The 22,864-nt window shown below is 43.0% G+C and overlaps 1 protein-coding gene across 4 annotated transcripts in view; it reads left to right on the top strand.

Annotated features, from left to right (window-relative positions):
* The window catches only part of LOC139384403 (aryl hydrocarbon receptor nuclear translocator 2), a 96,936-nt gene that overhangs the window by 466 nt on the left and 73,606 nt on the right, over positions 1-22,864 (top strand). The window contains exons 2-6 of one of the 4 annotated variants that reach the window (XM_071129159.1): positions 2,369-2,483; positions 9,302-9,349; positions 10,943-10,993; positions 15,369-15,570; positions 16,481-16,694. In XM_071129159.1, coding sequence (XP_070985260.1) covers positions 2,369-2,483; positions 9,302-9,349; positions 10,943-10,993; positions 15,369-15,570; positions 16,481-16,694 — 630 coding nt within the window. Of the gene's footprint in view, positions 1-2,368; positions 2,484-9,301; positions 9,350-10,942; positions 10,994-15,356; positions 15,571-16,480; positions 16,695-22,864 lie in introns of all 4 variants that reach the window. The other 3 variants (XM_071129158.1, XM_071129161.1, XM_071129160.1) reach the window with 3 other exon arrangements.

Here is a 22,864-nt window from a genome sequence, read left to right as displayed (position 1 = left end):
TCTCCACAGCATCCCCTTCCCCCACGGAGCTATCGCAGCCTCAAAACACTTTCTGTACACCTAGAAACGCATTTTCTTCATTATAGCGTGAACATACGTCCCTTATTTACACACAAACAGCCTATAATAGGGGCAGAAGCTTTTTAATGTCTTGCATGTATTATCTGCACGCAAAATGAGATGCTGGTTGCGTTTTGGCTCAATCCAACAGGCAGCTAGTTAGCTGCTGCTACGTGCTCTGATTTCACGGAAAGCCAGTCCCCCTCACGATACAAAGGTTCTTTTGCATACCGAGCCCTTGGCCTATCGACGTTAACTCGGGCGATTTGAGTCGAGTCATTTCGACGTGTGTCGCTGGTGTCAGTGACAGCGATTTGTTGGTCCCTCTCCATCGCCGGTTGATTCGACAGTCATTAGCTAGATGAAATCTGCAGCTTGCTAGGCGCTAACAACACTGTAGCCTGGCTTTCTTTACTCAGTGTTATTTGAGGAAGAAGTTAAAGTTTTTAGTGAACGGCCTAAATAGTAACCTAGTGGCCTAGCTAGTCTTATTTGCATGACCAGTAAAGCTACCTTTATATGCCTTATATGTTTGAACCTTGAAGCGCTAGTTGTCATGTAATGACAGTCACAAAGGCATTAATTACAATGTTGCTGTTATGTAGTCATTACGTTGTTACATTGTTACTGAGCAAATAAACGTACACACAGCATACACTTTTGTTGTTAGATTGTTACTGTATTACGGAAGTACAAGGCTACAATGCATCCTTAGCGGAGGTGCAATTATATCGCCGGCGCTCTTATTAATGTAATCAATTCTGGGCAATGATACAAGTTTGGTAGTGATATAGAAGCAAAACATTTAGAGGAAGGCAAACAATGGTTTATATACACGTTGCTGAATTGCTGCTTGTCATCAAATATGTGTAGGCTATGGAATGTAGCCTGAGCCTTGTGTGTTGAAAAATACTACTCTAAAAATAGGCCTAAATCTTACGTTTCCTAATGTGCATTCACTCCGGTTCTATTTGCTCTGTTTAGCCTAGGCCTGATGTATTTTGTATACAGTAACGTTAACTGATTATTGAAACTAACTGTTCTACTGCCAAAAACATTTAAGAAATACAGCTTCGATTTTACTGTCATTTCCAATAATAACCACAACAGCAGGCCTCTCTCTCTCTCTCTCATTGTATATGCACATTTAAGTCTAATGAAGAAATAACTGGGGTGTTAACAGCACCGTGGCTGCATATAGAGTTGCCATGTGAAGAGAAGCATTGAACAGAATGAACAATCAACTGATTATTACCTGGGTGCGTTCCAATAATATTTAATTTCTCCTGAAGAGTACACTCCTTAACTACTTCCCACGAATCTAAAAGCATTGCATTTAAAAAAAAATGTATTTACCAAAGAGCATTATTTTTCATTAAAGCCAGATTACACAATGCATTAATCTCCTCTTATCCCAGTAACAAACCTATTTGTCAGATTATGCGATAGGCTATAATCCATGTTTGTTGTGTTTTGTTGTGAGAGCCAGTGATATTATGATGTCTTTGGGTGGATTGAAGAAGCTACACAGGGAATGCTGGTGGCGCTGCTCCCAAGTAAAGATAGGAGAAACCCTGGCTGTCCTCTCCAGCCCTAGCCTCCTGTAGCCAGATGCTGGGTTCTCACCTAGAACCACAGTATGCCATGCTATGTCTGGCTGCCACCTCCTGAGCACTAGTTATTATGCATGTATGAGTTGAAGTGTTGTTTACATACCTCTAGGCTACTTCATGAATGAATGAATTAGTTGGTTGGTTCTTTGCTGGGGTCTGCATTGCAGCTGGGGGTTTTCCAAGACAGAGAAAAGTAGAAGCAAGTGGAGGAGACAGAGAGGGAAGGATAGGAAAGGGAGGGAGAGGAGAGGGGAAACGCTGGCTTGTATAAAATATTAACAAAACTGCTGGAAGCACTGGGGCAGAGAAGGGGGTTTGTTTAGCATATCCCTAACATCTGGCTGATGGAGTGAATGAGTAGACCAGAGAGAGAGAGGGGGTGAGTTGGTAGGCCTGGGAGAAGGAAAGGCACAGAGAGAGAAATTGTGATTTGGCACGCAATGTGCTTCAGCTCACCACCCAGCACGACACGGAGCGTCATATTCAGTCTTTCTGTGTCCTAAAACAGGCTGGATTTAGGCTACATTGAAAACAACAGAAAAGTCACCATGGCATGTTCTTGTGGAGGTTCAGGTACCACATGGCCATGTCCACAATTTCAGAGTAATATTAATGCAGCTGTAATACAGTCACAATGTCACACAATGTCTAATGCCATGTTCTCATGTGGTACCTTTCTCTGTCCTCTGTTCCAGAGATGGGCAGTGAGTTGCCGGGGCCCGTTACTATGCCGGGGGCGGTGGTGGGGGCGGGCCAAGTGAGGATGGGCGGAGCCATGCCGGGCCGCGGGGGCAAGAGGAGATCTGGAGGGTGAGTACTATTTTATATCTGCATTTTGCCCACAAGGCTATTCCACTGGTGTTCCAGGAGTATTACACCAGTATATCAAGAGTATTCCAGGCTTATCCCAGGACCAAATATCAATAGAATTGCTTCATTATTCCAATGAGCAGAACTTCAGGCATGGATAACAAAAACACAGAGCAAGCACACAGGCCAATATTCCAATGTTGAATTTCAAACGAGCTTTATTAGCAGGACAGAGTAACACGCCAGAGATATACAATGTATGATAGTTTGACATAGTGCCACCGAAAAAAGCAAACAGTAATCTCATATAGCTAGCTGCATTTATGATTAAAAAAACACTCTCAGGTCGAAGACAGAGGGAACAGAAGATTTCGAGACTATTCCACGGTACGTTAACCCCCGGGGTGAAATCGGGACATATTTACCCCATGCCCTGGCATTCTGCCTATACAACAACATACAGTGCATTCGGAAAGTATTCAGACCCCTTTACCTTTTCCACATGTTGTTACATTACAGCCTTATTCTAAAATTGATTAAATTGTGTTTTCATCAATCTACACACAATACCCCAGCGTTGCTGCACAGCTATTTTCTGGTCTTTCCAGAGATGTTAGATCAGGTTCAAGTCCGGGCTCTGGCTGGGCCACTCAAGGACATTCAGAGACTTGTCCCGAAGCCACTCCTGCATTGTCTTGGCTGTGTTCTTAGGGTCGTTGTCCTGTTGGAAGGTGAAACTTCGCCCCAGTCTGAGGTCTTGAGCGCTCTGTAACAGGTTTTCATAAAGGATCTCTCAGTACTTTGTTCCGTTCATCTTTCCCTCAAAGCTGACTAATATCCCAGTCCCTGCCGCTGAAAAACATCCCTACAGCATGATGCTGCCACCACCATGCTTCACCGAAGGGATGGTGCCAGGTTTCCTCTAGACGTGACACTTAAGGCCAAAGAGTTAAATCTTGTTTCTCATGATTTGAGTCTTTAGGTGCCTTTCGGCAAACTCCAAGCAGGCTATCAGGTGCCTTTTACTGAGGAGTGGCTACCGTCTGGCCATTCTACCATAAAGGCCTGATTGGTAGAAGATGCAGAGATGGTTGTCCTTCTGGAAGGTTCTGCCATCTCCACAGAGGGTTCTTGGTCACCTCCCTGACCAAGGCCCTTCTCCCCCGGTTGCTCAATTTAGCCGGGCGGCCAGCTCTAGGAAGAGTTGGTGGTTCTAAACGTCTTCCATTTAAGAAAGATGGAGGCCACTGTGTTCTTGGGGACCTTCAATGCTGCAGAATTATTTTGTAACCTTCCCCAGATCGGTGCCTCCACACAATCCTGTCTCGAAGCTCTACGGACAATTCCTTCGACCTCATGTCTTGGTTTCTTCTCTGACATGCACTGTCAACTGTGGGAACTTATATAGACAGGTGTGGCCTTTCCAAATCATGTCCAATCAATTGAATTTACCAATCAAGTTGTAGAAACATCTCAAAGATGATCAATGGAAAACATGTGCCTGAGCTCAATTTTATGACTCCTAGCAAAGGGTCTGAATGCTTATGTATATATATATATAAGGTATTTCTGTTTTCTATTTTAGAGTAAGGCCGTAACAAAATGTGTAAAAGGCAAGGGGTTTGAATACTTTCCGAATGCACTGTATCCATTATACATCTAGCCTACACCAACATGAAGAAATAAAAGCCAAAGCCATCCAGGCAATATGGCAACTCGACATGACACGGAAGACAACAGGGACCCGTCTAGGGCATCTTTTATTTACTCCTTACATGAATGTCTGTGGATAGAAAAACTGGAGACATGTCATTTCCAGTAGGAGCCTGACTAAGACGGTCAGCAACACATACTGACACAGAGTAATGATCCTCAATTTTCACTGAGATAGGCTTGATGCTTGTGCTCGGTGGAAGCATGCTGTATGTATACTGTATTAGCTCTACTATCACGCATAACCGTGCATACTGCATTACCTCTACTATCAGACATAACCATGCATATTGCATTACCTCTACTATCAGACATAACCATGCATACTGCATTACCTCTCGTACCAGGCATAACTGCATACTTCATTACCTCTCGTATCAGGCATAACCGTACATACTGCATTACCTCTACTATCAGACATAACCATGCATATTGCATTACCTCTTGTATCATGCATAACCGTGCATACTTCATTACCTCTCGTACCAGGCATAACTGCATACTTCATTACCTCTCGTATCAGGCATAACCGTGCATACTACATTACCTCTCGTATCAGGCATAACCGTGCATACTGCATTACCTCTACTATCAAACATAACCGTGCATACTGCATTACCTCTACTGTCAGATATAACCGTGCATAGTACATTAGCTCTACTAGCAGACACAACCATGCATACTGCATTACCTCTACTATCACGCATAAACATGCATACTGCATTACCTCTCGTATCAGACATAACCATGCATACTGCATTACCTCTACTATCACACAGCTAAGCATACTGCATTACCTCTACTATCACACAACCATGCATACTGCATTACCTTTACTATCAGACATAACCGTGCATATTTCATTACCTCTCGTATCAGGCATAACTGCATACTTCATTACCTCTCGTATCAGGCATAACCGTGCATACTGCATTACCTCTCGTATCAGGCATAACCGTGCATACTGCATTACCTCTACTATCAGACATAACCGTGCATACTGCATTACCTCTACTATCAGATATAACCGTGCATAGTACATTAGCTCTACTAGCAGATATAACCATGCATAGTGCATTACCTCTTGTATCAGGCATAACTGTGCATACTGCGTTACCTCTGGTATCAGGCATAACAGTGCATACTGCGTTACCTCAACTATCAGGCATGCATATTGCGTTACCTCTCCTATCAGACATAACCATGCGTACAACATTACCTCTCCAATCAGACATAAGCACGCATGCTGCATTACAGCTCTCCTATCAGACATAACCATGCATACTACGCTGTTACATGTTAGTCTGTGTAGTTGTTTTCTATTTCCTGGTTTCCTTGGTTACTCACCTCCCTATAACTGGAGGAGATCTGAGGTCCCTCCCCTGAGACCTTCTCTCCTCCAATGCGTTTTGAGAAGGAGGCAAGGAGAGAGGACGCGTGGAATCGAGGAAAGAGTTGAGAAAGAACCATTCAATGGGGAAAGCCACACTACTGAGGGACTGCATGTGACAGACAGACAGACAGACAAGCAGACAGAGTGATACTTAGGAATACAGAGACAGACAAATACTCATCAGTCACTTCTACTATTATCAGAAGAATGAGTGGCAGAGAAGATTATTATCACAGACTATATAGCATTAAGGTGAAGGCTGTAGTTACTCAGCACTCACCTCATGACACTACTCAGTGACTGTGTTCCTTTATACCTCAGTTATAACAGTAACTGGCCCTCTGTTTAACTCTATCTTGGTCCGTCATCAGGTGCGAACTCGACCGGAGGCTGAATTCAGTCAAGCCTAAGAATCATTCACAATCTCAGTCATATATGCTCTAGCTAATCAGTCATCAGATTAAGTGAAATGTACTGGTGTACATTGCTTTGACACACACACACACACACACACACACACACACACACACACACACACACAACAAAGCTTATCTGTTATCAACAGATCGCTGTATCAAGACCAAAAAAAGCCGATACCGATTAATCGGCCATATTTTTTAAATGTATTTTGTAATAATGACAATTACAACAATACTGAATGAACACTTATTTTAACTTAATATAATACATCAATCAAAATAAATGTAGCCTCAAATAAATAATGAAACATGTTCAATTTGGTTTAAATAATGCAAAAACAAAGTGTTGGAGAAGAAAGTAAAAGTGCAATATGTGCCATGTAAGAAAGCTAATGTTTGAGTTCCTTGCTCAGAACATGAGAACATGAAAGCTGGTGGTTCCTTTTAACATGAGTCTTCAATATTCCAAGGTAAGAAGTTTTAGGTTGTAGTTAATATAGTATTTATAGGACTATTTCTCTCTATACCATTTGTATTTCATATACCTTTGACTATTGGATGTTCTTATAGGCACTATAGTATTGCCAGTGTAACAGTATAGCTTCCGTCCCTCTCCCCGCTCCTACCTGGGCTCGAACCAGGAACACATCGACAACAGCGAAAGTCGAAGCAGTGTTACCCATCGCTCCACAAAAGCCACGGCCCTTGCAGAGCAAGGGGAATAACTACTCCAAGTCTCAGAGCGAGTGACGTTTGAAACAGTATTAGCGCACACCCAGCTAACTAGCTAGTCATTTCACATCGGTTACACCAGCCATTAGGCTGATAGGCTTGAAGTCATAAACAGCACTGTGCTTGCGAAGAGCTGCTGGCAAAATGCACTAAAGTGCTGTTTGAATGAATGCTTACGAGCCTGCTGCTACCTACCATCGCTCAGTCAGACTGCTCTATCAAATCATAGACTTAATTATAACATAATAACACACAGAAATACGAGCCTTTGGTCATTAATGTGGTCGAATCCGGAAACTATCATTTTGAAAACAAAACTTTTATTCTTTCAGTGAAATACGGAACCGTTCAGTATTTTATCTAACATTTGGCATCCCTAAGTCTAAATATTCCTGTTACATTGCACAACCTTCAATGTTATGTCATAATTGTGTAAAATTCTGGCAAATTAGTTCGCAATGAGCCAGGCTGCCTCTGGCTGGTATACCCTGACTCTGCGTGCAATGAACGCAAGAGAAATTACACAATTTCACCTGGTTAATATTGCCTGCTAACCTGGATTTCTTTTAGCTAAATATGCAGGTTTAAAAATATATACTTCTGTGTATTGATTTTAAGAAAGGCATTGGTGTTTATGGTTAGGTACATTCGTGCAACGATTGTGCTTTTTTCGCAAATGCGATTGTTATGAAAACTTGAAATCGTCCCTAATTAATCGGCCATTCTGATTAATCGGTCGACCTCTAATCAAGACATCACAGGTCAATTCAGTAGTCTGTTAGACACACCGGTGTGAGATGAGATTGAAAAACGCCACTCTGGACGAGTCATCACTAGTGGCATGGCAACCTTTCAACTACAGAGGCGGGATCAGCGGTTTGCACTACCCACGTTTCCTCTATGCTCTGAGCAATACCTACTTGATGGTACTTTTTGAATAATAACAATACGTTTTATTTCTATAGTGCTGTTCATGTGAAAGGCAAACAACGCAAATTGCTTTACATTACAAAGGCAACGTGTAAAAATAGACGTAACACCTCTGGAACAGTTTGTCATTCTGAGGTGTTTGTCCGTTCACTGTGTTGACTCACTTGACTAAAACAGTAAGGCTTTAAAGGTATGATTTCTTCTCATGATCCGTTGTTTCTTGACACACATGTTGTGTGATAAGCAACCTTGAAATGTACTCAAATGCTGCATAAGAAAAGACTCCTCCAGAAATGTGGCCGTAACTTAAGGTTTTTAATGCTCTTTCTGATACTCTTTAATCAAATGTCTCAGTGAAGTTGAGTTGTGGTGTTTTCATCATAACATGTAGACTGCAGGGCCCATTGGCCCTAGTCCAAAAGTGGTGCACTGTAGGGGCAAAGTATGCCATTTGAGACTCGGTCTTAGTGTCGAGGGACGCAGAGGAAATTGATTCATTTATCTGTTTGGCAGTGACTATGCATTTCACAATTTCTGTTGTTGTTGCACCAGGTCCTTGAACAGGGGAGGAAATAAGCATTCTCATTGTTCAAGAGGAACAGGGAGGAAATAAGCATTCTCATTGTTCAGGAGGAACAGGGAGGAAATAAGCATTCTCATTGTTCAGGAGGAACAGGGAGGAAATAAGCATTCTCATTGTTCAGGAGGAACAGGGAGGAAATAAGCATTCTCATTGTTCAGGAGGAACAGGGAGGAAATAAGCATTCTCATTGTTCAGGAGGAACAGGGAGGAAATAAGCATTCTCATTGTTCAGGAGGAACAGGGAGGAAATAAGCATTCTCATTGTTCAGGAGGAACAGGGAGGAAATAAGCATTCTCATTGTTCAGGAGGAACAGGGGAGGAAATAAGCATTCTCATTGTTCAGGAGGAACATGGGAGGAAATGAGCATTCTCATTGTTCAGGGGGAACAGGGAGGAAATAAGCATTCTCATTGTTCAGGGGGAACAGGGAGGAAATAAGCATTCTCATCATTCATTAGGAACATGGGAGGAAATGAGCATTCTCATTGTTCAGGAGGAACAGGGGAGGAAATAAGCATTCTCATTGTTCAGGGGGAACAGGGAGGAAATAAGCATTCTAATCATTCATTAGGAACATGGGAGGAAATGAGCATTCTCATTGTTCAGGAGGAACAGGAAGGAAATACGCATTCTCATTGTTCAGGAGGAACAGGGGAGGAAATAGGCATTCTCATTGTTCATTCTCATTGTTCAGGAGGAACAGGGGAGGAAATAAGCATTCTCATTGTTCAGGAGGAACAGGGGAGGAAATAAGCATTCTCATTGTTCAAGAGGAACAGGGAGGAAATAAGCATTCTCATTGTTCAGGAGGAACAGGGAGGAAATAAGCATTCTCATTGTTCAGGAGGAACAGGGGAGGAAATAAGCATTCTCATTGTTCAGGAGGAACAGGGGAGGAAATAAGCATTCTCATTGTTCAGGAGGAACTAAAAATATAAGCATACAGCCATAAAACAATGGCAACACACACATATGGACAGTTTGCACACACACACACACACACACACCCTAGACTAGATGAGTAACTGTTTTGGTCTTTGATTGCAGGATGGACTTTGATGACGAGGATGGGGAAGGACCAAGTAAATTTTCAAGGTGAGAACAGTGAACAATGGCCCACTGATATTTCCATGTAATAAGTATCACTCATTGTTATAACAAATTACTCTTTCTATGAGAATCAGTCAAGTTCTAGACTTGAAGTTGTTGCTATGAGTGTTTATTATACAGAATTCCATATTTTGTACAATCATTCCTTGTTGTCATCTTATTGCTATGGACATTCAATCACATTTACCAAACCCATTGTTTCATATTTTCAAGCGTTTTAAAATTTTTGATCTGTTAAACGTTTTTTGTTCCTCAAAAGCAGCTTCAGCTGTCGTTCCACCCACAGGCATTCTCTCACGTGCTGTTTTTCTCCAACGTGTGGTTTTTCCTCTATTCTGTGTTCTCTCACATTTATCCAGAGTTCTCTGGCAGCAGTGGTCTCTGTTAGTGGAGTGGAGACAATGCCCTCTGCTGGGGAGAAGATAAACTACAACAGCATGTTGTATATAATGAGAAACACACCACTACCTCTACCACATTACTAACTCTCTCATTTTAAAATTGATGAGAAGAGCCTACCAAACAACCAGAGCCTTTTGACCAAAAATACCACGTTTATAAATAGTGGGCTTTGTTGCAGACATCCAGCATGCCACAGTTTATTATAAAAAGTGTTCTCACACACCTTCTGAAAGTCTCTTGTTACTCCATACCTCACCAGGCCACGGGAAGTCCTATTTTTCAAGTTCTCTCCCTGTTTAGTCCACTCGAGAATACCGATCCCATAGGGCTCTGGTCAAAAGTTGTGCACTACATAGGGAATAGTTAGCACTTTTACAGCCACTTAATACAACGCATGCCCATTTTCTGCTGTTACACCCATTACCTGTCCTGTGCATGTTGCTCTCATCAAAATATCTAACACTTTTTAAAGCCCATAAATAGCATGTGTATCATTCTAATTGTACATGTGTTATCCCATATTCAGGCTACCGTGTTCAGGTTACTGTGTTAGGGTGTGTTCAGGCTACCGTGTTCAGGGTGTGTTCTGGCTACCGTGTTCAGGCTATGGTTATCAGGCTACTACTCTGTTAGGGTGTGTCAGGCTACCGTGTTCAGGCTACCATGTTAGTGTGGTCAGGCTACCGTGTTTAGACTACGGTTAGCAGGCTACTGTGCTAAGGCTACTGTGCTAAGGCTACTGTGCTAAGGCTACTGTGATCAGGGTACTGTGATCAGGGTACTGTGTTAGGGTGTGGTCAGGCTACCGTGTTCAGGCTACGGTTATCAGTCTAGTGTGTCAGGCCACTGTTCTCAGGCTACTGTGGTCAGGCTACTGTGTTTAGACAATGGTTATCAGTCTACTGTGTCAGGCTACTGTTCTCAGGATACTGTGTTCAGGCTACTGTGCTAGTGTGGTCAGTCTACCGTGTTTAGACTATGGTTATCATTCTACTGTGTTAGGGTGTGGTCAGGCTACTGTGTTCAGGCTACCGTGGTCATGCTACTGTGTTAGGGTGTGGTCAAGCTACCGTGTTCAGGCTACCGTGGTCATGCTACTGTGTTCAGGTGTTTGCGTCTCAGCGAGTGGTGTCCCAGGTGTTACATGCTGTGTTTCTTCTCTGCTCCTCTCTCTAGGTATGATGATGATGATCAGATACCTGGTGATGATAAGGAGAGATATGCCAGGTAGGCCTGGCCTGCTAGAGCTCCATAGGATTTCACTGACTCACCCCACCTCCCAGGGCTTGACTAAAACACTTACCTAACGTTTACAGCGGTGTCAGGTTACACCTGCTCTTTTCACCAGTGAATAAAACATGGAAATATCAGGTGTAAACTTAATTTCAAACAGTGCAGCCAAGCGCTGAGTGAACTTGACCCACAGAGATGTGGAGACTTGGATAGAATACGGTCAAAAGGAAAGCCTGAATGCCCAGGGACTTTAAATGAAAAGCCTAAATTCCCAGGGATTTCAGATGGAAAGCCTAAATGCCCAGGGATTTCAGATGGAAAGCCTAAATGCCCAGGGATTTCAGATGGAAAGCCTAAATTCTTTCAGGGATTTCAGATTTCAGGAAAGCCTAAATGCCCAGGGATTTCAGATGGAAAGCCTAAATGCCCAGGGATTTCAAATGGAAAGCCTAAATTCCCATGGATTTCAGATGGAAAGCCTAAATGCCCAGGGATTTCAGATAGAAAGCCTAAATTCCCAGGGATTTCAGATGGAAAGCCTAAATGCCCAGGGATTTCAGATGGAAAGCCTCAATTCCCAGGGATTTCAGATGGAAAGCCTAAATGCCCAGGGACTTCAAGTAAATTCAAAAATCAATCAAAGCTCCCCTAGTTTATATTAGTAACTCTGAATACAAACCTACTTTTCAAAATTGTCAATTTATTAATCTGATGTTTTATTCATCATTCATCTTCATAATGTATTTATGCCACCAGACCTGCTATGGAAATAACGGTTGTGTCCCAAATGGCTCCCTATTCAGTTAGTGCTGACTCAAAAAGGGCTTGTATGGAAACCTCACCCTATTCAGTTAGTGCTGACTCAAAAAGGGCTTGTATGGAAACCTCACCTATTTGGGACATTAGAAATACAGTGCCTTCAGAAAGTATTCACACCCCTGGACTTTTTCCATATTTTGTTGTGTTACAGCCTGAATTTAAATTGATTCAATTTAGATGTTTTTGTCACTGTCCTACACACAATACCTCATAATGTCGAAGTGTTTACAAATTAATTACAAATGAAAATCTGAAATGTCTTGAGTATTCAAGCCCTTTGTTATGCAAGCCTAAGTAAATTCAGGAGGAAACATTTGTCACAAGTTGTATGGACTCACTCTGTCTGCAATAATAGTGTTTAACTTCTCTAGGGGTGTGGGACAGTAGCGTCCCACCTGGCCAACATCCAGTGAAATTGCAGAGCACCAAGTTTAAATTACTATAATTACTATATATTTAACTTTCATGAAATCACAATTGTAATACATCAAAATAAAGCTTAACTTGTTGTTAATCCAGCCGCCGTGTCATATTTCAAAAAGGCTTTACGGTGAAAGCAAACCATGCGATTATCTAAGGACAGCACTCAGCACACAAAACATTACATACAGTAACCAGACAAGTAGATTAGTCACAAAAGTTAGAAATAGCAATAAAATGAATCACTTACTTTTGATGATCTTTGTATGGTTGCACTCACAAGACTCCCAGTTACACAATAAATGTTTGTTTTGTTCGATAAAATCCCTCTTTATATCCAAAAACCTCAATTTTTTGGGTGCGTTTTGTTCTGTAATCCAACGGCTCAAATCCGGTCACAAGAGGCAGTTGAAAATTCCAAATAGTATCTGTAAAGTTTGTAGAAACATGTCAAACGATGTTTATAATTAATCCTCAGGTTGTTTTTAGCCAAAATAATCGATAATATTTCAACCGGAAAATAGCGTCATCAATATAAAAGAAGAACAAGAAAGGTGCGCTCTCGGTCGCGCGCAGGAAACCGCTCTGGAGACATCCCACTATCCACGAACTCAAAGTTGTCATTCTCTCTAATTTTTCAGAATAAAAGCCTGAAACAATGTCTAAAGACCGTACTAGAGTACTAGTGGAAGCCATAGGGAACAGAATCTGGGTCCTATCCCTTTAAAAGGTGGATAGGCTTTCATTGGAAAAACAGCCATTTAAAATAATGGCACTTCCTGGATAGATTTTCCTCAAGTTTTCACCTGCCATTTCAGTTCTGTTATACTCACAGGCATTATTTTAACAGTTCTAGAAACTTTGGAGTGTTTTCTATCCAAATCTACTAATTATATGCATATCCTAGCTTCTGGGCCTGAGTAGCAGGCAGTTTATTTTGGGCACGCTTTTCATCCGGAGGTGAAAATAGTGCCCCCTACCCTAGTGAGGTTAACATGATTTTGGAATGACTACCTCTGTACCCCACACATACAATTTTCTGTAAGGTCCCTCAGTCGAGACATGAATTTCAAATAAGATTCAACCACAAGACCACAAAGGTTTTCCAATGCCTAGCAAAGAAGGGCATCTATTGGTATATGGGTAAAAAATAAAGTAGATATTGAAAATTCCTTTGGGCGTGGTGGAGTTATTCATTACACTTTAGATGGTATATCAATACACCCAGTCACTACAAAGACACAGGCGTCCTTCCTAACTCAGTTGCCAGAGAGGAAGGAAACCGCTCAGGGATTTCACCATGAAGCCAATGGTGACTTTAAAACAGTTTGTTTAAAACTGAGGATGGATCAACAACATTGCAGTTACTCCACAATACTAACCTAACTGACAGAGTGAAAAGAAGGAAGCCTGTACAGAATGCAAATATTCAAAAACATGCATCCTGTTTTCAGCAAAGCAATTCACTTTGTGTCCTGCATACAAAGTGTCACTTTGGGGCAAATCCAATACAACACATTACTGAGTACCACAACATGTTTTCAAGCATAGTGGTGGCTGCATCATGTTATGGGTATGCTTGTAATTTTTAAGGACTATGGAATTTTTCAGGATAAAAAAATAAACTGAATGGAGCTAAGCACAGCCAAAATCCTAGAGGAAAACCTAGTTAAGTCTCCTTTCCAACAGACACTGGGAGAGGAATTCAACTTTCAGAAGGACAATAACCTAAAACACAAGGCCACATCTACAATGGAGTTGCTTACCAAGAAGACAGTGAATGTTCCTGAGTGGCTGAGTTAGTTTTCACTTAAATCTGCTTGAAAATCTATGACAAGACCTGGTTGTCTAGGTCTTGTCATGGTTGTCTAGCAATGATCAACAACCAATTTGACAGAGCTTGAAGAACTTGGGCAAATGTTTCACAATCCAGGTGTAGAAAGCTCTGAGAGGTTTATCCAGAAAGACTCACAGCTGTAATCGCTGCAAGGGGTGAGTGTAACACTCATTGGGTTGAATACTTATCTAAGTATATTAGTGTTTTATTTGACACATTTTTGACCTTACCAAGTATTTTGTCTAGATCTTTGAAAAACATTACAATTAAATTCATTTGAATCCCACTTTGTAACAACGTAATGTTGTAAAAGTCAAGGGGTGTGAATACTTTCTGAAGGCAATGTATGTTATTCACACATGACGTTCATGATCAAATAAATGAACATAGAATTTGAGGACCTGTCCATCCGTAGCTCAGAGATTGTGTTCTGGTCTGCTGTGTTCTTTAATCCCTGTATGTTCTTTATGTCCTCAGAAGACAAACTCAAACGCTGAAAAGCAACTGAATAACTTCTCTTCTCCTAACTTCCCTTTAGTCTTCTCTAGTACAGAGTATTATGGTTCTTAGACTACGTGCACATACTCCTATCTCCAAGAATGGCTGGCAATGAATTCAGTTTAAGTAAAAGTGTGTATCCAGCCATAGGTAGGTGTTGAACAACCAAGTTTGACGTCGGTTCACTAGAGTTTACCTTACTGTATCAAAACTAACATACTAAGCTTTTAACACCGAAAGTTCCAATTCAAACCAATGGAGGCAAATGATTTTGTAGGCAGCCCGTCCTGCCTAAGCACCGCTAGGGAAACACTGGTAAATGCAGATGGTTGTCACTGGATGCTCATGTTAGGAAAAAAACTGCATTATCATGAAATCAGAATTGGGTTTAGGGTTATGGTGCATACACATCAATGCTAAAACAAATGCACAAACACACACCAAATCGGCCCACAGTACAGCCTCAAAGACCCCTTCTGTCTGTCCCATACTTTTTCATTGATTTGTGAATTTTAAGATAAGAAATGATGTTTACATTTATATCCTGTCCACCATGGCCAACCAGTGACGACCACCCCCCCCCCCCCCCCGACCACCACCCCCGGGCCGTGTGATAACCCCCCCTCCTGACCACCAGTGACGACCCCCCCCCCCCTCCTGACCACCACCCCCGGGTCGTGTGATAACCCCCCCTCCTGACCACCAGTGACAACCCCCCCCCCCCCCCCCCCCCTCCTGACCACCACCTCCCCCTATGTGTCTAAATCCTCCTCTCTGTTCCAGAGAGAACCACAGCGAGATAGAGCGGCGTCGCCGTAACAAGATGACCCAGTACATCACGGAGCTGTCGGACATGGTGCCCACCTGCAGCGCTCTGGCCCGCAAGCCAGACAAACTGACTATCCTCCGCATGGCCGTGTCCCACATGAAGTCCATGAGAGGGACCGGGAACACGTCCACTGACGGGGCGTACAAGCCCTCCTTCCTGACCGAACAGGTATTATAGGTGGGGGTGACGATGGCCGCGTTCCAGGCTGACTACATTGCAGACAACTACCAGATCTCACAAAGTGTTTAAGCTAACTGCATCGTATGATATCGCAATCTGATAATCCAACTGCGCTGTCGATGAAATGGCACACGACCATTTGGTTGAGGCCATGCAATGACTGCAATGTAGTCGGCCTGGAACACGACCAATGTGTGTGTGTTTTGTGGGTGGGTTGGTCATGGGGGCTGATGTGCGCGTATCTGTGTGTGTGTGCGTTTTGCGTGTGTGTGTGTGTCTGTGTGAGTAATTTAGCAGGGTCTACAAACCCTCCTCCTCAGCAAACAGGTAATAATAAAACAACTTTATTTGTATAGCACATTTCATACAGAGACCGCAACTCAAGGTGCTGTACATAATAAAATAGTAATAATAGTCATTAAAAAGTAAACAATAAAAAGACAAAGTAACATAAAAGGCAATAAAAGCAGCATAATATGATCAAAATGAATACAAACACATAGGAATTAGAGATGGAAAAAAAAGTACATAAATAAACTAGTACAAAGCCAAACTGAAAAGGTGAGTCTATGAACTGGTTTTGTTCTATTCTCTTTGACTCTGCATTTGGGTTCTGTACGTTGGGTCTGCACATCTGTGCAGCTCTACAAATGATATCCGCTGACACAATTTTCTGTCAGCATATTGATCTTATCAATTTGAAATAAATAAAGCTTTTGCAGGCTGTCTGTCATGTCCCCTGCCTCTGCCCTTGGCGTGTGTGTCTGTTTGTCCCGGATTTTCACCAATGGTATGTCAATCAATACTGCATATCCCTCATCTTTACTGTGACGTGTGTCTGCTCTGCCGTCACACACGTGTGTGTGTTCTGTTTCTCTTTTCTCCTCACGTCTAATAGGAGTTGAAGCACCTCATCCTGGAGGCGGCCGACGGCTTCCTGTTTGTGGTCGCCGCGGAGACGGGCCGCGTGATCTACGTGTCTGACTCGGTGACGCCGGTGCTCAACCACCCGCAGTCGGAGTGGTTTGGCAGCACGCTGTATGAACAGGTGCATCCTGACGACGTGGACAAGTTGCGGGAACAGCTCAGCACCTCAGAGAATTCCATGACAGGTAGGAATACTGCTATATACATTGATATTCCCTAGTGAAAGCTATGTTGGTTCGCAGTACTGTTCAGGAATACTGCTATACACATTGATATTCCCTAGTGAAAGCTATGTTGGTTCGCAGTACTGTTCAGGAATACTGCTATATACATTGATATTCCCTAGTGAAAGCTATGTTGGTGCGCAGTACTGTTCAGGAATACTGCTATACACATTGATATTCCCTAGTGAAAGCTATGTTGGTGCGCAGTACTGTTCAGGAATACTGCTATACACATTGATATTCCCTAGTGAAAGATATGTTGGTTCCCAGTACTGTTCAGGAATACTGCTATACACATTGATATTCCCTAGTGAAAGCTACGTTGGTTTGCAGTACTGTTCAGGAATACTGCTATACACATTGATATTCCCTATTGAAAGCTATGTTGGTTCGCAGTACTGTTCAGGAATACTGCTATACACATTGATATTCCCTAGTGAAAGCTATGTTGGTGCGCAGTACTGTTCAGGAATACTGCTATACACATTGATATTCCCTAGTGAAAGCTATGTTGGTTCGCAGTACTGTTCAGGAATACTGCTATACACATTGATATTCCCTAGTGAAAGATATGTTGGTTCCCAGTACTGTTCAGGAATACTGCTATACACATTGATATTCCCTAGTGAAAGATATGTTGGTTCCCAGTACTGTTCAGGAATACTGCTATACACATTGATATTCCCTAATGAAAGCTATGTTGGTTCGCAGTACTGTTCAGGAATACTGCTATACACATTGATATTCCCTAGTGAATGTTTTGTCTTAAATGTTTTGTCTTCACCCTCTGAATGGCACACATAAACAATCCATCTCAATTGTCTCAAGGCTTAAAAATCCTTCTTTAAACTGTCTCCTCCCCTCCATCTACACTGATTTGAAGTGGATGTAACAATTGGGATCATAGCTTTCACCTGGTTTCGCCTAGTTAGTGTATGTCATGGAAAGAGCAGGTGTTCCTAATGTTTTGTACGCTCCGTGTATAATGCAGCACTACAACTCTGATGGAATTCCATGCCCGGATGCCCAACTCACGCCGATGCACTCCCAGTTGAAGGAAGGTTAGTGAGCCCCTGGCGGGCAAAATAAATGCTACAAATACAACATAAAAACAAACCTTAAGAAATTCCACATCACCTTCAACAACTGGGAGGAAACTGTGATCAACAGACACGACTGGGAGGAAACCGTGCTAAACAGACACGACTGGGAGGAAACCATGCTCAACAGACACAACTGGGAGGAAACCATGCTCAACAGACACAGCTGGGAGGAAACTGTGTTAAACAGACACAACTGGGAGGAAGCCAGCACGGTTTCCTCCCAGTTGTGTCTGTTTGCGCTGAACCACGCTAAACAGACACGACTGGGAGGAAACCATGCTAAACAGACACGACTGGGAGGAAACCGTGCTAAACAGACACGACTGGGAGGAAACCGCTAAACAGACACGACTGGGAGGAAACCATGCTAAACAGACACGACTGGGAGGAAACCGTGCTAAACAGACACGACTGGGAGGAAACCGCTAAACAGACACGACTGGGAGGAAACCATGCTAAACAGACACGACTGGGAGGAAACCGTGCTAAACAGACACGACTGGGAGGAAACCGTGCTAAACAGACACGACTGGGAGGAAACCGTGCTAAACAGACACGACTGGGAGGAAACCGTGCTAAACAGACACGACTGGGAGGAAACCGCTAAAAAGACACGACTGGGAGGAAACCGTGCTAAACAGACACGACTGGGAGGAAACCGTGCTAAACAGACACGACTGGGAGGAAACCGTGCTAAACAGACACAACTGGGAGGAAACCGCTAAACAGACACGACTGGGAGGAAACCGTGCTAAACAGACATGACTGGGAGGAAACCATGCTAAACAGACACAACTGGGAGGAAACCGCTAAACAGACACGACTGGGAGGAAACCGTGATAAACAGACACAACTGGGAGGAAACCGTGCTAAACAGACACAACTGGGAGGAAACCGTAATAAACAGACACGACTGGGAGGAAACCGTGCTAAACAGACACAACTGGGAGGAAACCGTGCTAAACAGACACGACTGGGAGGAAACCGTGCTAAACAGACACAACTGGAGAGAAAAACATTTAGATAGTGATGGTCCCATCCTGTTCTATACCCAACTCTCTGACATAGTGACGGTCACATCCTGTTCTATACCAACTCTCTGACAGATAGTGATGGTCCCATCCTGTTTTATTCCAACTCTCTGACAGATAGTGACAGTCCCATCCTGTTCTATACCCAACTCTCTTGACAGATAGTGACAGTCCCATCCTGCTCTATTCCCAACTCTCTTGACGGCTCCCATGGTCCTCACTCTTATTCTCATTCCCAGAAGTCCGTGACAGATTCTTTTGCATCCTATAAAGGGAAAGGGGGATACCTAGTAAGTTCCACAACTGAATGCATTCAACTGAAATATGTCTTCCGCATTAAACCCAATCCCTCTGAATATAGCTCAGTAAGCCGTACTTTAGCTATGGAATTCTACTCTAAACTGTTTCATCAATAGTTAAGATAGTTAAGACCTCTCTGGTTAGGATGACTAACAAGAATGACTGCCTGGAAGAAAGGTGTGCGTCCATAGGACACTGTATTGTATCTGACTAGGAGGGATACACTGTCCACTAGAGGGCACTGTAGCCATGTGAATACCACCATCAATCTGTCCTCACATAGACTCTACAGCCCCTCTTCTGAATCTAACGGTCCACAACACACAAGCATCACACACTCTTCTCTCCCTCTGGAGAACATCGAGGACGCACACGCTTAGAGACTCACACTTTGATACACACACTTACACACACGTGCCCTTTGAAGTCAGTCAGAGCATTAGAGCCTTGGCTCATTGTGAAACCTAGTGTAACTAAACTAACTATGTTTTCTTCTGTCTGGCCTTCTTTCTCCCCCTGTTTTGTAGTTGATGTAAATGTGTGTGTGTGTGTTAGCGTTAGCCTGCCTGCCTGTATGTGCATGATTAGAATCAAGTGTGTTTGCCAGCTCGCTGACAGAGAGAGACCAGACAGATCAGTTCAGTCTACTGTTGCTTTGTTTGGAGCAGTTGTTGCTGTCGGCAGCTTAGTGATGGAGCAGTTGTTGCTGTCTGCAGCTTAGTGATGGAACAGTTGTTGCTGTCGGCAGCTTAGTGATGGAGCAGTTGTTGCTGTCGGCAGCTTAGTGATGGAGCAGTTGTTGCTGTCGGCAGCTTAGTGATGGAGCAGTTGTTGCTGTCGGCAGCTTAGTGATGGAGCAGTTGTTGCTGTCGGCAGCTTAGTGATGGAGAAGTTGTTGCTGTCGGCAGCTTAGTGATGGAGCAGTTGTTGCTGTCGGCAGCTTAGTGATGGAGCAGTTGTTGCTGTCGGCAGCTTAGTGATGGGAGTCATAGTGATGGGAAGAGAAGGTTGTTGAGGAGGTCAATTCAGGTCAATAACTCCTTATTTCTCCCATAAGGACCAATGGTACATTTTGGCCACCCCAAAAAATGTACAACAAAAAAAATCAAATGTATCTATCATTGTGTACAATGTGATGTGTTAGCATATGTAATACATGTCAGTACATGGTTATGGTCGTTGATAGGAGTGTTAGGGGTTATCCAGGGTTACAGTGCCTTGCGAAAGTATTCGGCCCCCTTGAACTTTGCGACCTTTTGCCACATTTCAGGCTTCAAACATAAAGATATAAAACTGTATTTTTTTGTGAAGAATCAACAACAAGTGGGACACAATCATGAAGTGGAACGACATTTATTGGATATTTCAAACTGTTTTAACAAATCAAAAACTGAAAAATTGGGCGTGCAAAATTATTCAGACCCCTTAAGTTAATACTTTGTAGCGCCACCTTTAGCTGCGATTACAGCTGTAAGTCGCTTGGGGTATGTCACTATCAGTTTTGCACATCGAGAGACTGACATTTTTTCCCATTCCTCCTTGCAAAACAGCTCAAGCTCAGTGAGGTTGGATGGAGAGCATTTGTGAACAGCAGTTTTCAGTTCTTTCCACAGATTCTCGATTGGATTCAGGTCTGGACTTTGACTTGGCCATTCTAACACCTGGATATGTTTATTTTTGAACCATTCCATTGTAGATTTTGCTTTATGTTTTTGATCATTGTCTTGTTGGAAGACAAACCTCCGTCCCAGTCTCAGGTCTTTTGCAGACTCCATCAGGTTTTCTTCCAGAATGGTCCTGTATTTGGCTCCATCCATCTTCCCATCAATTTTAACCATCTTCCCTGTCCCTGCTGAAGAAAAGCAGGCCCAAACCATGATGCTGCCACCACCATGTTTGACAGTGGGGATGGTGTGTTCAGTGTGATGAGCTGTGTTGCTTTTACGCCAAACATAACGTTTTGAATTGTTGCCAAAAAGTAAAATGTTGGTTTCATCTGACCAGAGCACCTTCTTCCACATGTTTGGTGTGTCTCCCAGGTGGCTTGTGGCAAACTTTAAACGACACTTTTTATGGATATCTTTAAGAAATGGCTTTCTTCTTGCCAATCTTCCATAAAGGCCAGATTTGTGCAATATACGACTGATTGTTGTCCTATGGACAGAGTCTCCCACCTCAGCTGTAGATCTCTGCAGTTCATCCAGAGTGATCATGGGCCTCTTGGCTGCATCTCTGATCAGTCTTCTCCTTGTATGAGCTGAAAGTTTAGAGGGACGGCCAGGTCTTGGTAGATTTGTAGTGGTCTGATACGCCTTCCATTTCAATATTATCGCTTGCACAGTGCTCCTTGGGATGTTTAAAGCTTGGGAAATATTTTTGTATACAAATCCGGCTTTAAACTTCTTCGCAACAGTATCTCGGACCTGCCTGGTGTGCTCCTTGTTCTTCATGATGCTCTCTGCGCTTTTAACGGACCTCTGAGACTATCACAGTGCAGGTGCATTTATACGGAGACTTGATTACACACAGGTGGATTGTATTTATCATCATTAGTCATTTAGGTCAACATTGGATCATTCAGAGATCCTCAATGAACTTCTGGAGAGAGTTTGCTGCACTGAAAGTAAAGGGGCTGAATAATTTTGCACGCCCAATTTTTCAGTTTTTGATTTGTTAAAAAAGTTTTAAATATCCAATAAATGTCGTTCCACTTCATGATTGTGTCCCACTTGTTGTTGATTCTTCACAAATAAATACAGTTTTATATCTTTATGTTTGAAGCCTGAAATGTGGCAAAAGGTCGCAAAGTTCAAGGGGGCCGAATACTTTCGCAAGGCACTGTATAAGAGGTTTTCAGACCTCAAGTAGTCATGTTTGCAACAGAAGGCGTGGGTGGGACATGTACTCATCTCTAATAATGTTCAGTAAACTTTGGTTTTGGAGTGGGAGTGAGACAATAATGTGAAATTCAATTGAACATGATTTCCCAAATGGTACTCTTTTCCCTATGAAGTGCACTACTTTTGACACAAGTCCTATGGGCCCTGGTCAAAGCTAGTGCACTATATATGGAATAGGATGCCATTTGGGATGCAGGCTCTCCGAGTTCCCCCTCATCTGTTCTGAGCCGCCCCATTTAAAACTCTGCTGACATTTCTCCTCCGCTCTGACACACACAGATGTTCCCGTCGCCTCCCAAACCACACGTCTCAGATTAACACTGATTGCTGCACAGGGGTAGAATATACTCCCCTGAAATTGGAACGTTTAACTGATTTCATCTCCTAGCTTGTGTCTTCTCAGTGTAGCCTGATCATTTGTCCTGGAGTGGAAAACAGCTCCAGATCAAATATTTAGCCTGCATCAGCCCCTGATCAGCCTGTGATTAGCCTCATGTTTCACTGTGATTGAGTGAGCCCGGTTACTCCTCCCACACCCTCGCATGACTAATGAGCTGTTTGCATGCCGAGGTTACTGATTGGACGAGCATGCATATTATATGAATAGGGATTGGACCAGGCCCGAAAGTGAATGAGGACCCCCTGGCAAAGTGAGAGATGAAATGCTTCAACCTCCATTCCGTCTGTCGGTGTGAGGGTGGGATGGAAAGGGGGGTGGAGTGGTAGGTATACAGTTGGATTCACTTCACATGGCTTCACTCTGAGTTTAGTCTGTCAGAAAGAGATGGGGAGAGATG

Source organism: Oncorhynchus clarkii, chromosome 26 (genome assembly GCF_045791955.1).
Source record: "Oncorhynchus clarkii lewisi isolate Uvic-CL-2024 chromosome 26, UVic_Ocla_1.0, whole genome shotgun sequence".
Classification (NCBI taxonomy): Eukaryota; Metazoa; Chordata; class Actinopteri; order Salmoniformes; family Salmonidae; genus Oncorhynchus; species Oncorhynchus clarkii.
This window is presented reverse-complemented; position numbering and strand designations above follow the sequence as displayed.